General features: G+C 38.9%; 1 gene segment (V, D, J or C); it reads left to right on the forward strand.

Annotated features, from left to right (window-relative positions):
- Nucleotides 1–4,770: 4,770 nt before the first annotated feature.
- On the forward strand, nt 4,771–5,739 carry LOC124106615 (T cell receptor alpha variable 19-like). The segment is given in 2 exon segments: nt 4,771–4,925; nt 5,125–5,739. Coding segments are annotated over 2 exon segments (552 nt in total).
- The last annotated feature ends 9,047 nt before the right edge of the window (nt 5,740–14,786 follow it).

Below are 14,786 nucleotides of genomic sequence, written 5' to 3' on the forward strand. Positions count from 1 at the left end.
ATTTGTCAATTTTTGAATAAAAGCATATGTCTAAGCATCTGAGTGACTAACTTATAATTAAACATTCCTATTGATTATGATGTTTTTGTGTGTCATTTTCACCAAATTAAGGGTAAAATGGGATAATAATATTTTATAAACCAAGGCATCATGGTTGCTTCAGTGGATAAAAGTTTTCAGAAAAATTTTGTTATTATTTTGATTATCTTCTACACAGAGGCTAAATGCCAAAGAATTTGCATTAACATAGTAACAGCTATCTTCTTTGCAACTTGCATTCCACTCTAGGGAAAATACCACATTCAAAGATGGAGAACAGGCTACAGGGACAGGGAGAGCACAGAGGGCACTGTCCCTTCTTGAGGCTATTTGACAAATTCCCCATCTGCACATTTCTCTTTGCTTCAGCTGTGGCATAATCTTGTAGGGCAGTTTTGTCTTGCTTAATACCTGAGCCAGATTTTGAAGAGAATTCCACAAGGAATCAAGCAAGTAGAGGAAAAACTGTCTCAACTTTGGTGAATTCCTGAATGAAACCTCCTGCTGACTCCCAGACAGCCATGCTATATGCTTCCTGCTCAGGACTGGTGATCTTGTCTATATTCAGGGAGCAGCATTTACTCAAAATGGCTAAGATGTTCTATACCTTGGTTTTAAGATGACCTTCGACCCTTTTGGAATTGGAGAATATCCCTTTTACATTTCCAGTGTAACAATGCCTTTGGTATATTAAGAAGGGTGCCATAGAGACTCTATGACCCAGGCAGAGGGCCTGTTATGCTCCCCACACTCCCAGGGGGAGTTATGACCCTGAACTGCACTCACAGACACAGCTGTCCCTTTCCTTTTCTGGTATGTCCAGGTATATAAACTAAGGGCCTGGGCTCCTCTTGAGAAGCTCATCAGGAGACCAGCAGTGTTTCCAGGCAAGCCAGCTAGGGGCACAGCTCCTTCCCCATAAAGAAACCCTGCCTGCAGAAGTGAGCCTGGCATGACACTGTGCTTTGAGGATCTTGACGGGCTGCACAGGTGCAGCACAAACTCAAAGGGTGAGGAGGTCCTGGGTGTGGTCACCCAGGGAGGGGTGATTCCTCTGTCCAGTATTCCTGGCTAGAGATCCCTGTCAGGACCTTCCAGCTCTGTTTCCTCAGAGCCAGGACATCTGGAGTTCTTGGATTACTCTCCAGGGCAGAATTGGGGGAGGGACAATGTCAAAGGGAACTGGGGTGTTTTCCAGTGGAGCCTGTGTTCAGCACAGATGTTACCTTTCTTTCATAGATAAAGAACACGCCTGACAAGGTCCACTAGCTCTGCTACAGGACATTTTAGTTAGTTGGTCTGTGCTGAAACAAGTCACTTTAACTGCTTATAAATAAGCTGAGGCAAAATAGTTTATGAGCTAATCTGTGATTTATTTTTACAACTGGAACCAGGAATGTGTGTCTTACTAATTTTTTTGTTTTAATTTGTTATATATGACAACAGAATGCATTACAATTTATATTACACATATAGAGCGCAATTTTTCATATCTCTGGTTGTACACAAAATAGGGTCACACCATTTGTGTCTGCATACATGTATTTAGGGTAATGATGTCCATCTCATTCCACTATCTTTCCTACCCTCTTTCCCCCTCCCTTCCCTTCCCTCCCCTCTGCCCTATCTAGAGTTTGTCAAATCCTCCCATTCTACCCACCAACCCCATTATGAATCATCATCCTTATATCAGAGAAAACATTAGCATTTGTTTTTTTTGGGATTGGCTAACTTAATTTAGCATTATCTTCTCCAACTGCATCTATTAACCTTCAAATGCCATGATTTTATTTTCTTTCAATGATGAATGTGTTCCATTGTGTATATATACCACATTTTCTTTGTCCATTCATCAACTGAAGAGCATCTAGGTTGGTTCCACAGTTTAGCTATTGTGAGTTGTGCTGCTATAAACATTGATGTGGTTGTGTCCCTGTAGTATGCTGTTTTTAAGTCTTTTGGTAATACATCGAGGAGTCGATAGTTGGGTCAAATGGTTCCATTCCAGTTTTACAAGGAGCCTTCATACTGCTTTACATATTGGCTGAACCAATTTGCAGTCCCAACAGCAATGTATGAGTGTACATTTCTCCCCACATCCTCAACAATACTTCTTGTTGTTTGTATTCTTAATAGCTGCCATTCTGACTTAGAGTAGTTTTGGCTTGTATTTCTCTAATTGCTAGACATGTTGAACGTTTTTGCATATATTTGTTGATTGATTGTATATTATCTTCTGAGAAGTGTCTGTTTACTTTCTTGGCCCATTTATTGATTGGGTTTTTTTTTTTTGGTGTTAAGATTTTTGAATTTATTTATATATATCTTAGAGATTAGTGCTTTATCTGATGTGCATGTGGCAAAAATTTGCTCCCAAAATGTAGGCTCTCTATTCACCAAACTGAGAAAACCTTTTTAGTTTGAGTCCGTCCCATTTATTGATTCTTGATTTTAATTATTGTGCTACAGGAGCTTATTAAGGATGTTGGGCATGATGCACATTTGGGCCTTCTTTTTCTTGTAATTGGCACAGTGTCTCTGGTTTAATTCTGAGAACCTTGATTCATTTTGTGTCTTAATGATTTTAACAGGAGAGGCTCCATCTTTAGTAAATGGAACTTTTATTTGCTCTGCCCTTGATTTCTTTTTCCCATGGGGTTGCTTAGAAATGTGAATGCTTAAAACATTTTTAAGAGGACAGCTAAGAGAGACTGCAGTCTGGCTGGGCACAATTCAGGAGCCACTTGTCAAAAGAAACGAACTTTATTTTTAGGACCACACACGCCAAACAAAACAGCTCCTCACAAAACCTTCAGAGCCCAACTGCCACCACCGGCTTCCCACAAGCCTCCCTACCTCCCCCACTCCTCCTGCTCTTGAGGCCGATTGGCTGGGTCGCGTGGGCAGAGCCAAAAAAGTCCCCCAATGAGCAGCTCCGTGGTCTGAAAGGGCAGGGAAACAGCCCAATGAGCATCACCACAGAGGAGCCAATCAGTTGGCAGCTAGAAGTTGCTGGGGCCGCTGTGAGCCAATCATCAGCTGGCAGCTGGAAGTTTGCTGGCATCTGGAAGTTTGCTGGCAGCTGGAAGTTTGCTGGGGCCCCTTCGGCTGTGGCTCTCAACAATCCTCCTGTCTGGGACACTGCAGGTTCAGAACAGCCCTGTCAGTACAGGCTGTTCCAGGGCATCTTGCTCACACTGTGCCGACACACCTCACTCTGACCTTTCACTCAACTTGGCAACTCTTCAATGCTGAAGAATGACCTTGAGGTTCTGTGCTCTGAGATGTTCAGGGTTCTGCACATGACTTTAGCAGTGAAACCTGACCTTTTTTTTTTTCATTGTATTTGTGCCCAACATACTCCTGCAGCAACCAACAAAAAATTCAGGTGTCTGCTTACAACAGAGGAGGATGCCCATGTTCACTGGGATCCCATCTCCACACCAAATGAACATAAACAGATGAACTTGGGCTCTTGCTGCAACCCTTGGGGAGTCAGTTAGTGAAAAGTTAGGGGAAGGTCCCTAACTTTTTGAAGATCTGGAGCCCTGCATGTTCTTTTTTTTCCACCTTGCATTCTCTGGGCTTGGCAGGTGTAAGGCAGGCTTTGCAAGGCCTGATGCTGCTCTCATTTCAGGGCTCTCTTTAAGAACAAGAAAATGAGCTTGGAAATACTAGTTTCTGTGGCTGGAATAGCAGTAAGCCATGAAATAAAAGCTTGATTTGTTTCTTGATAAATCTGTCTCTGCATCACATAGAGATTAACTTTCTCTATAAGAATGAATTATTATGGGCTGTGGGTGTAACTCAGTGGTAGAGCACTTGACTAGCATGCATAAGACCTGAGTTTAATTCCCAGCACTGAAAAAAAGAATTAATTATTATAATAGCCTCAGTTTGTCCTGATTTCCACAGATTTCCAAGCTGCAATTCATGCTTTCCACCACAACAGTTGAGTCACTTAACTATCTTTCATATATTTTCAGTTTTATCAATTTTAAATAACAGTTTTATTGAGATATAACTCCCATGCCATAAATGTATCCTTTTAGTATATTCACAGAATTGTGTAGTCATCACTACTAATTGTAGTACATTAGGGCAGTAAAACAATTCTGTCTGATACTGTAATGGTGGACACATGTCACTATGTGTTTGTCTCAACCCATGAATGGCTCTGACATTGAAACCTAATGTAAACTACACACTCTGGCTGACAACAATGGGTCCATGCGGTTTCTTGAGTTACAAAAAAATGTATCTCTCTGCTGCAGAATATCGATAGAGGGAGGCTATGTATAAAGGGGTCAGAGTCAGTTTGTGACTCAGGAGACATGATATGAAATTATTCATTAACCATAAATAAAGTATTTCCCATGTTATTTTTGCCAGATTCCATGATTGGCAAGGTAGGAACAAAGGTTGAGAATAAAAGTTTACCTTCTTGTTAGAAAGTCCAAAGTCTGTTTTTACTTTTTACCTTCCTACCATCTGTAGGAATAAAAAGGCATATGTAAGACCAAAGGATATATGACCATGTTAGCCTATGACTATAGTTCATAATAATTTTAAGTTCTCCATTTTACATCAAAGAAATATTGAAAATGATCCAACCCAATAACTTATAAAACAGCTTCTCAGAGCTGTCATCTCCCACTACACAGGAAGCATGTGACAGGACCCAGGCAAACCTGCCCCATATCTGGTAACTCCATTTCCTGTTAGAGCAGATGCAGTGCATAGCCCAGTAACTTTGCTTGTACCTCTTGAGCACAAGAATTAAGATCTGGATTTGAGACGAAACATAGAACATTTCTCTCGGGAAAGAGCTACCACTATGCTGGCCACCAGCCTGCTGGGAGCAGCCATCGCCTCCATCTGTCTTGGTAAGGATGTGCACAAGCACAGAGTGCAGGCTGTTCTCAGCCCTGAAGGTCCTGCAGAGAAGATCTTTATTTTCTGATGAGGTTCTGAGGGATGAATAAAAGGCAATGAGATCAGAGTGCTGGGTCCTTAGTCACTCTATCCTTTTGACTCCCATAGTTCCAGATAAAGGATTAGTCTATTTCTTCCTCTCTCCTGCAGGAACCAGCATGGCCCAGAAGGTAATTCAAGCTCAGACTGCAATTTCTGTGGTGGAGAACAAGGCTGTGACCTTGCACTGTGTGTATGAAACCCGTGAACCTAATTACTACTTATTCTGGTACAAACAACTACCCAGTGGGAAACTGACTTTCATTATTCGTCAGGAATCTTACAATAAGCAAAATGCAACAGAGGGTCGCTATTCCCTCAACTTCCAGAAGGCATCCAGTTCCATCCAGCTCACCATCACAGCCTCACAGCTCATGGATGCAGCAGTGTATTTCTGTGCCCTGGAAGAGGCCACAGTGAGAGGGCTGCCTGTGGGAGTCCCACAAAAACCTCAAGATGAGCTAGGGCCTCTGGGGGGAGACCCCACCACAGACAGGGAGGAGCAGGTCTGTGTCAGCACAGGTGGGGGTTTGGCAAGGAAATCTGAGTGCAGTTCATGTAGAATGTCCAGATGTTCACTTTTGAGAAGGATGTGTAGCTCCTGTTCTGTGTGATAGATCGAGATAGAACATGTAGTACATATTTTTATAACACATGCAAAATTTATTTTCAAAGTACAGTTTAATAAGACTTATTAATCTGTATTGATTTCATTGAATTGAGAAAGTTTTCAAATTACCTTTATACCCAATCATGATTTTATTGATGAGTTGTTAAATTTTTAGAATCATAAATGCATTTATGCATTCATTAGTATGTTGAATGCTCGAATCCACTTGTAAAACAAATGCTTTTCATTTTTTGAGAAATTTTCACAATATTTTTTCTCAAAAATAATCAGAATAATTTTTTAATCAATCAGGTCAAATAAATTATTTAATTTAGAGCTTTTCCCATAATCATACTAGGAATCTTTTGTACAAGCAGATTATATCTGAAATGTTCCCTAATTTGCCACAGTCTGGCTTCTCTCTTTTTGATATGATTATGATTTTTTAAAAGCATCTATATCTATTGCTGCCTACAAAGGGAGATGATTAGTTGAAAATTTGTCCTGACCCATGGATTCTCTTGTCTTCATCCTTTCTCTTCAAGTTACTGCCAGTTTGAAGATGAAACAAGATCAAGGCCAGAATGACAGCTGTCATAGCTGCCAACACCAGAGGGTCTTTGCCAGTGTCAACTTCTAGACTAAACATGAAAATGTTCCCAGGTGTATAACCAGTGCTCAAGGAAAAGGATTTTATTTCTCTTTCTCCACACATGTTTCAAAACCCTCTGAATTTAATTGTCATCATTTAGAACTCAGATATCATATTAAAACCAATATTTCTTGCTTACCTAAATAAATGGGAGATCTATAAATGCTAGGCCCTCAGGGGTAGAGGTTAAATGTTCTGTTTGAACATGTAAAGACTTTAAAGAATATTCATTTCTTTTAAAATATGTAAATTTACCATTCATTGTATTAAGTTGTATTCCTTAAATTGTATTAAGGAATTACTATTAAGTTTTAGGTGTGATAATGGTCTTGTGATTGTTTATAAAAGTCATAATTTAGATATTTGCTGTACAATTATCAAAGACAACAATTCTATATCTAGGATTTTAAAATGGTTTATGAAAAAGTAGTTTGGTAATAAGTAAAAGAAGTTTGGTCATAAATTAATAATTGTGAAACTGAGTGATGGGTACATGGGGCTTAATTTCTATATACACTAAACTTTCAAATATATTTGAAATTGTCCTTAATATAACAAAAAATAGAAATCAGCTAGATTCAAACCCTATCATCTTGATTGTAGAATGATCTTTGACATACTCTCTAACTGTTGGTGCCTCACTTTACTTATTTGTAAAATGGTGATATATAACTTATCATGTGGAGTTGGGAATCAAACAAAACCATGAGTCTATATAAATTATGTATATCTATTTATATCAGTTATATATTATATATATATATATACACACACATCAATGTAAATTATCATATATAATATATATACACACTATATATATGTGTGTGTACACAAAAGCATGAATACACAAAGTTGCTAGTTTCTTTTTTTTTTTTTCCATTACTGGGGATTGAACCTAGGACCTCACACATGCTAGGTAAACATCTACCACTGAGCTATTTAAAAAAAATTTATTTTGAGACAGTATTGTCAAATTGCTGAGGCTGTCCTTGAAATTGAGATCCTCCTCCCTCAGCTTCCAAAGTAGTTAGGATTACAGGTGTGTGCCACCACAACCGGAGAGCATGTCATCTTGACACAATGGAAACTCAGTTTCTGCTAGCTATTATTAGTATAAAGGATAGAGGTGGTTCTTGGATCAGCATAGCAATTTCATTCATGAACTCTTTACATAACACCATGCTGCTCTTTGTCATGATTTTCAAAGCAGAAAGCAAATAAGGCAGGAGATCCTGGCACAGCCTGGAAAAATCACCCCATCAGGGAAAATGCTTCTTGGTAAGTTTCTCCATCCATAGGTGCCCTTCCAACAGCACACACATTCCCAAAAACCCCAGGCCCTGACAGAGAAGCAGCTTATGTTTCAGAGAGCAGGCAGGGCTGTTTTAATCTGTCTGCCTTGGTAATTTAAGGAGAATTTTCTCATCTATGATGAAAGACTAAGCAGACATTCTCTGACATAGTCAATATTCATGTCAGTATTCATACTGATTTTGTTTCAGCCTTTGTACTACCAAAATAGACAACCCAGCAATGTCTCATGTCAAGATAAAATCTAAGAAGTAATGGTTTCTTTTCCTCTGAGAAATATAGTACTAATAGATGAGTTTTAAGACATTAAATCTCTATAGGTCATGAAGGTACACCCACTTCTTATTTTAAGAGTAGATTAATACTTTTTTCAATATAATTGAAAAATGACTGATTGCTTTAATCATTTCTTTCCTGAGATGAGGTGATTATTGACAGAAGAAGTTCTTCTCCTGTGCCCAGTTTCAGCATTAGCTGTCTTGGGAATGGGATGGTATTTATCACCTGCTTTAGGAAGCCATGAGAAGGTTCAGCCACCTCCAGAAACAGACGTCTTTTTGTTCTCTGCTAGGGAACAAGGCTTTGGGGGCCACTTTGTCTGGTCACAGATTTGTGTCTGTGCCTAAAATGTTTCCGTTGAACAAAGGTAGTCTCCATATCTCTGTTGGCTGTACTCCTGCCTCAACCTCCTGTGACTGTACTTTCTAGAAGGAGGAACACAACAGGTAATGAAGGATGCCTGTTTTGCTGCTTGGTAGTCTGAGAGATATGGTCTAAATTTAAAGCATTGTCATTTTACAATTATAAGCACACTATAAAATTGTAGCGTGGCACTGAAGAATGTATAGTCACCATTCTTTTTTTTTAACATCAGAAAATTATTAGTTGCTCAAAACATTACATATCATATATCATATATCATACATTTGTTGACATATCATATATCATACATTTGTTTCAAATGGGGTATGAATTCTTATTATTTAGTCACCATTCTTATTTCAGGACTTAGGTCTCTTGACATAAGCACAAGAGGTGAATTCCTTCCACCTCTAAACTTCCAAATCACTGTTTAACACTTATTAATACTTGCCCTTTGACCCTTTGTATAATGGTTCTTAAAATTATATCTACATTAACATTGTGGTTAAAGTGACAAATACAGTACCAAGAGTTGGCAAGAACATGGGGCAACAGGAACTATCAAATACTGCTAGAAGGAATGGGAACTGGTCCAACTTTGAAAAGTATAAGAAAGTTTCTACCAAAACTGATGATATTTATTCCCTATGATCTACAAATTACAATTCTAGGCATATACTCAATAATAAGCATCATATATTTATTCATAAAAATATATATACAAGAATGAGAAAATGTATTATGTGTAATTATAATACCCAGATCTGGAAAATAACCCAGAGTTTTGTCATCAGTTTCAAGGGTATGTAAATTATGATAATGGAGCAGAAGAGAAATGGAAATGAATTAATTTGCTATATAATCCATGTGGAATGAATCCCACGAATATTTTTGGTTTAAAGATGTTAGACACAAAAGAAGTTTAAAAATATGCAAAACACAGGACACCGAGGCAGGATGGTTTTATAGTGAGATAGTTGCTAATCACTAGGAGTTAGGACAAAGGTGGCTTCTGGGGTGTTGGGAATTATCAGTTTCTCTATCTGGTGTCAGTTACATGGGTGAGTTCACTTTGTGAAAGTTCACCAAACTCTGCACTTATGTTTTATGCTTGTTTTTGAATATATATTGTACTTGATCTTAAAATTATACCTTATCTTCCTCATTGATTAAATTCTGAGAAGTTATTTCATATTCAGTCCACCTTCACATTCTTGCTTTCTTTCCTGCTGTGCCCTCATTTAAAAGATGCTGAATAAATGTTCACCCAATGATAGACTTGACTGTTGCTATGTGTATATACAAAGATGTCCTACTCTCAGTTCCAAGAGTACAAAATGTTAGCATGTGGACTTGAAATTTGTTCTGTTGCCTGCTGAGTACTTCCCAGTTCAGGCTCACAGAATCTCATATCTGGGGTTCTGTAATAGCATATCAACTGGCCTTTCTATTTCCAGGGTTTGCACCCCTAATCCAACCTACTTATCTCTAAATGGTTCATTCTTGCACAAAACACAGTACAAATCACATATGTCTCCTGCTTGACACCCTTCAGTAGCCATCCTCTACCCATGTAAGTAAGATAGGCCTTTGGATGAGGCTTTCTATGGTCTCTCCCTTCCCCCACAAAAGTTCTGCCACATCTCAGACACAGAGCAATGAAATTGGCCACTTATGGACTCTGATCTGGAACTGTGAGCACCAAATACATTTTTCCTACTCTATATTGTTCTTGTCAGGTCTTTTGGTCACAGCAGTGGGAAAGCTGACTAAAACGAATTTTGTCATAATCTTTCTCCTTTAGCAAATGAACTCCAACATGAGAATGAGGCAGGGAAACACCCTCTGTCCTCCACCAACAGCTCTGCCTAAGGCCCCTTGCCGCCATCATCACTGCTGTCTGAATGCTTGCCATCATTCTTCTTTCTGATCCCAGACACTGTCCAGTCATTTTTGCCTCATGAAGAATCCCTGATCTCTCCTGCCCACAGCATCTCTCCCTTCTTACAGAAAGTCCTGCCACTCAACCACTGCCTCTGATAAATCATCCAATTTTAAAAAATATTTCAGTTATGCCACCTAAATTTACAATGCACTACTATAAGCATTATCTCATTTATTCCTCAGGATACCTTTGTGAACAAGGCAAGTTACAGAGAATTAAATACATTTCATAAACAAAACTGTTGTTCAGAGAGGTGAAGAGACTTGATCCAGTGAACTCAGCCAAGTTAGAGCCTGTTCTAGTCTTCTAGGTTCTTACAGAAAATTCCCAGTGTTTGATCTTATGTCTTATAACCCCCAAATAATATGGGTCTTTTGAAACATGCCCACACTTTTATATCCCCCGCAGCACTAAAAATAAGTCACCTGGGCTGTTTCGTAGAGGTAATTAATTTCTTTCAGCATTGTCCTCACTCAGCTGAAGGACAGACTTTGGCACACCACCTCTGCTCCATGGCACTTCTGGAGAAAGGCTGATTGTTGGAAGAAACCTATCACTGCAGCTCCAAAATATTTAGCTTTGCAGAGTAAGAAGACATATGTGAACCAGCCTTTTAAGGTGAGGTCAGCCTTGATTTTACCTCTGAATCATGGGTTTAAATTGAAAAGTGTCTCAAGGGAGGCTAGCAGAAAGGGTGGCAATCGGCTCCAAGAACCACCATTTCATCACAATTAAATCAGCTTTAATAGATTGAAGTCCAGAAAACATTCCCTGAATAATTCTATTTGGAAGTAAAATGAAGAACTTTTAGACATTGAAACTGTTTAGTAAAAATAAAAGTGTGCTTATATGAAATTTAAACTTTATACTAAACTACACAATATAAAAGATTTCTGGAAGCATCAGAGAACTAATGTGGTGAAATAGAGAATGGAGAAGGAAGCATTGAGATGTCTGGGCACCCCATGAGGTAATGCTGCCTCCTCCCACAACATACTCCATCTTGCTCACTGGGGTCAGAACCCATCTGGACAGCAGGCCTAAGAGAGGGAGGAGGAGGTGGAAGGACAAAAGCAAACTTAAAGACTGGACAAGATATTCAGAAGGCTTTTCTTGCCTATTGATAAATCTATTAGCTGTTAGCTGTCTATTTCCAGTCCCACCCTTCATTCCACACACTGGGGTCAGGCTGGTGGGAGCACTGCTGTGGAAAACGATTCATTTTACTTATCTCCTTTTCACTGTGCATAAAGAAATCTATTTCTGCTTATATATATATATATATGTTTTAATTGTAGTTGGACACAATACCTTTATTTCACTTATTTATTTTTATGTGGTGCTGAGGATGGAACCCAGGGTCCCGTACTTGCGAGGTGAGCATTCTACCACTGAGCCACAATCCCAGCCGCTATATTTATTTTTAACAGAGCTTTATACATCATAGGTAACTCTGTCAGCTTCTGGAATGGATGTTTCAGTTTAGGGCTTCCTGAGCATGCACAACAGTATGAAAGCAGCTGGGTCATCTGCTTATCAGGGAATCTTACCCGTGTAGTAATTATATTCTAGATGATAATAATTTAAGTATAAGTTAATCAGCCTAAAAGTTCATTTGAATTGGTGTAAAAACCCACTTTGGGAAAGTATTAATCATTTGGAGGTGATTGTTATGTTAACTGATTTTAGTCATGGCCACTGTTTTTCCTTGGGGAGCACCACCCCTCAGAGTCTTGTTGGAAGATAGCATAGCCAAGTTTCAGGGCTTCAAAATGGTTTATGTAAGCAGAAAGCCACACCATGTCTTCCTCCTATGATATGATCATAACTTGCATAAATAAAACTCAGTCCTAGAGAAGCAATGAGATCTAAAATTGGTCTTTTTAATTCTTCTACTGAGCTAGTTTCACTAGCTCAAATAGATACAAAGCAACTATCCAACAGAACAACAGACACCAAGAAAATAGTTCCTTTAATTTAGATTTATGAGACCACTAATGAAACAAGTATAAGGGAGACAGTTGAACACAATATCAGAATGAATAGAGCCTAGGTAGTTGCATTAAACCTCTAAAACCTGGGTTCCAAAAGAAAATATGTATTTGAACTCCTGCAGAATCATGACCTACCTTTCAAGGCTGTAGGAGAGGGCTACTGCCATCCAGGAGTGGCCAGGGACCCCTAGGGAGACTTTTGCATTCGGAAACTGTTTGTACAATGGCATCAAAGCAGTGTCTGCTTTTTTCTTGTGTATTCTCACAGCTGTTTATGCACATTTTCCAGAGTCCCCATGTGATGTGGATGACCACCTTGCTCTGATGGTTGATGGAATTTACCTCTGTCTCCACTCCATCCCCCATAAACAAAACCTCCCTGTTGGAGCCTTGTCGTGACACCACACAGGGATCCTCAGGCCCACATGTTTGACAGCTGATGTTTCAGAGGCTGCAGATTTAAGTTATCCCTGTCTGATTTTAAATAGTGCTTCACCTCTTCACATGTAGTGCAGGACACACAGCATTCCTCCTCCATCCTTTTTCCTACTGTTGCCACCCACTTTCCTCCTGTGTATGTTAAAAATCCACAATGCAGTTTTATAATTTTGCCTTTTAAACAATCATCTTTTGGAGGACATTTCCTCTTAGCCCTTTAGTTATGTTCTGATGTGTGCATTGTTTCTGGTTAAAAGCCAAATGTCATTCTTACCTTTGATCCTCTCTGTCCTTTCCATTTTCTCTCTACCCAAACACAGTTGCATTTAAAAATTTTCTCTTTATTACTGTGTTTCAGAAACTTTATTACTGGTTTTGACATGGTTTGGATCTGAAATGTCCCCCAAAAGCTCATGTGCTGAAGGCTTGGTCCCCAATACAGTGATGTCCAGAGGTGGGGTTTTGGAAAGTGATAGGATCCTGAGTGTCTGACCTCAGTGGATTAATACAATTGATGGGTCAATAACTTTAATGGACTAGTGGGAGTAGGGTGAAACTGGGGCAGGTGGGGCTGGTTGGGGTAAGTAGGTCACTGTGGTGTGCCCTTGGGGACTATGCATGTTCCCTCTCTCCTTCCCCACTCTTCTCTCTCCTTCTCCAGTCCCTGGCTGTCCTGACCTGAGCAGCTGTCCTGCACCATGCCCTCGGCCATGATATTCTGCCTCACCTCAGGCCCAATGCTGTGGACAACCTTGGGCTGGAACCTCTGAAACAGTGAGCCAGACTAAATCTCCCTGCTCTAAGCTTTTGTCCTCAGGTGCTTGTCACAGCAACAAAAAAGTGACTAACACATTTGAATGTGCTTGTCCCCACTGAAGCTCATCTTGAGGCTTGATCCCCAGTGTGGCAGTGTGGGAGTGGTTCCTTTTAGGGATGAATAGGTCACCACAGCACAGCTCCCATGAATCGATTCAGGTTTTTCTTGAGAGAAGAGGTCAGTTCTCCCAAGACTGGATTAGACTGAACTAGGTCTCTCAGGAGTGAGTTAGGTCTCCCAGGACTTGATTAGTCACTGTGAGGCTGGTTGTTAGAAAATGACTTTGGCTTTTTTGCTTTCTGTCTTACTATGTCGCTTGCCTTTGAAGCTTTTTCACACATCACTTCCCACTTTTAACATATTTTTCTGTGGTGTGATGACCTCTTCTGTGTTGTGATGTGGCTAGGGGGGCTTTGGAAGATGTTTAGACTTTCCCATCATCAGAATTGTGAGCCCAATAAACCTCAGTACTTTATAAAGCACCCAGTCTCATATATTTTGTTATAACAACACAGAATGATCTAGACAATTATAATGAAACTTGGAATAAAGTTTGTTCTATTTATTCTGCCTTGTATTGGTGGATTAATAATTAAATCTGGAAAGTTTCAGCTGTTGTTTCCTCAAATATTTTTATTTACTTCTGTCTCTCTTCATCTCAGGTTTCAGTTCCACATATAAAAGCACTTGATTTTTACCATACCTAGAGGACTATATTCCATTTTCTTCAGTTTATTTTCTTTATGCTTCAGTTTGCACAATTTTTATTGCTTTTTCATCAAGATCACTGAACATTTTTTTTCAATTTACTATATTATACTTTATTATCATTGTATTATACTGAGTATTTTGTCTGTGGTTTCTAATGTTCTTCTAACTCTATTCAAGTTATTTTTCAATTGATTAATGCTTTTCATCTATATAAAATCCATTTTGACACATATTTTATCCATTTTTTCTACTCTTTATTTCCCTATATTTCTTGATATTGCTTAATATATTTTATTACAGATAATTTAAATAATTTATAATAATTATATCATTTTATAATATTCTATCATCTGTGTCATTTTTAGATCTGTTTCTCTTGGTTGATTTTTCTCCTGATTATAGATTACATTTTTCTGCTTCTTATTTCTGATAATTTTGATGATGATAAATATGTGCCCTTTACATTTTTGTATGCTGAATTTTGTATAAACTACTTTAAAAGGTATTGGATGTATTTCAGGCCAGTGAATAATTTGCCCATAGTTTGATCTTTCGAGAGTTACTTTAATCTTTACTTGGACTGACTCTATTCTCAGTCTTCTGAGTGCCTGCCCTATGTATTAAAATATCTCTTGAGTCCTGGCTGCTGTGAA

The sequence above is a fragment of the Marmota monax genome, unplaced genomic scaffold, assembly GCF_021218885.2.
Source record: "Marmota monax isolate L192 unplaced genomic scaffold, Marmota_monax_Labrador192_F-V1.1 WCK01_AAM20220418_F8-fsc00482, whole genome shotgun sequence".
NCBI lineage: Eukaryota > Metazoa > Chordata > Mammalia > Rodentia > Sciuridae > Marmota > Marmota monax.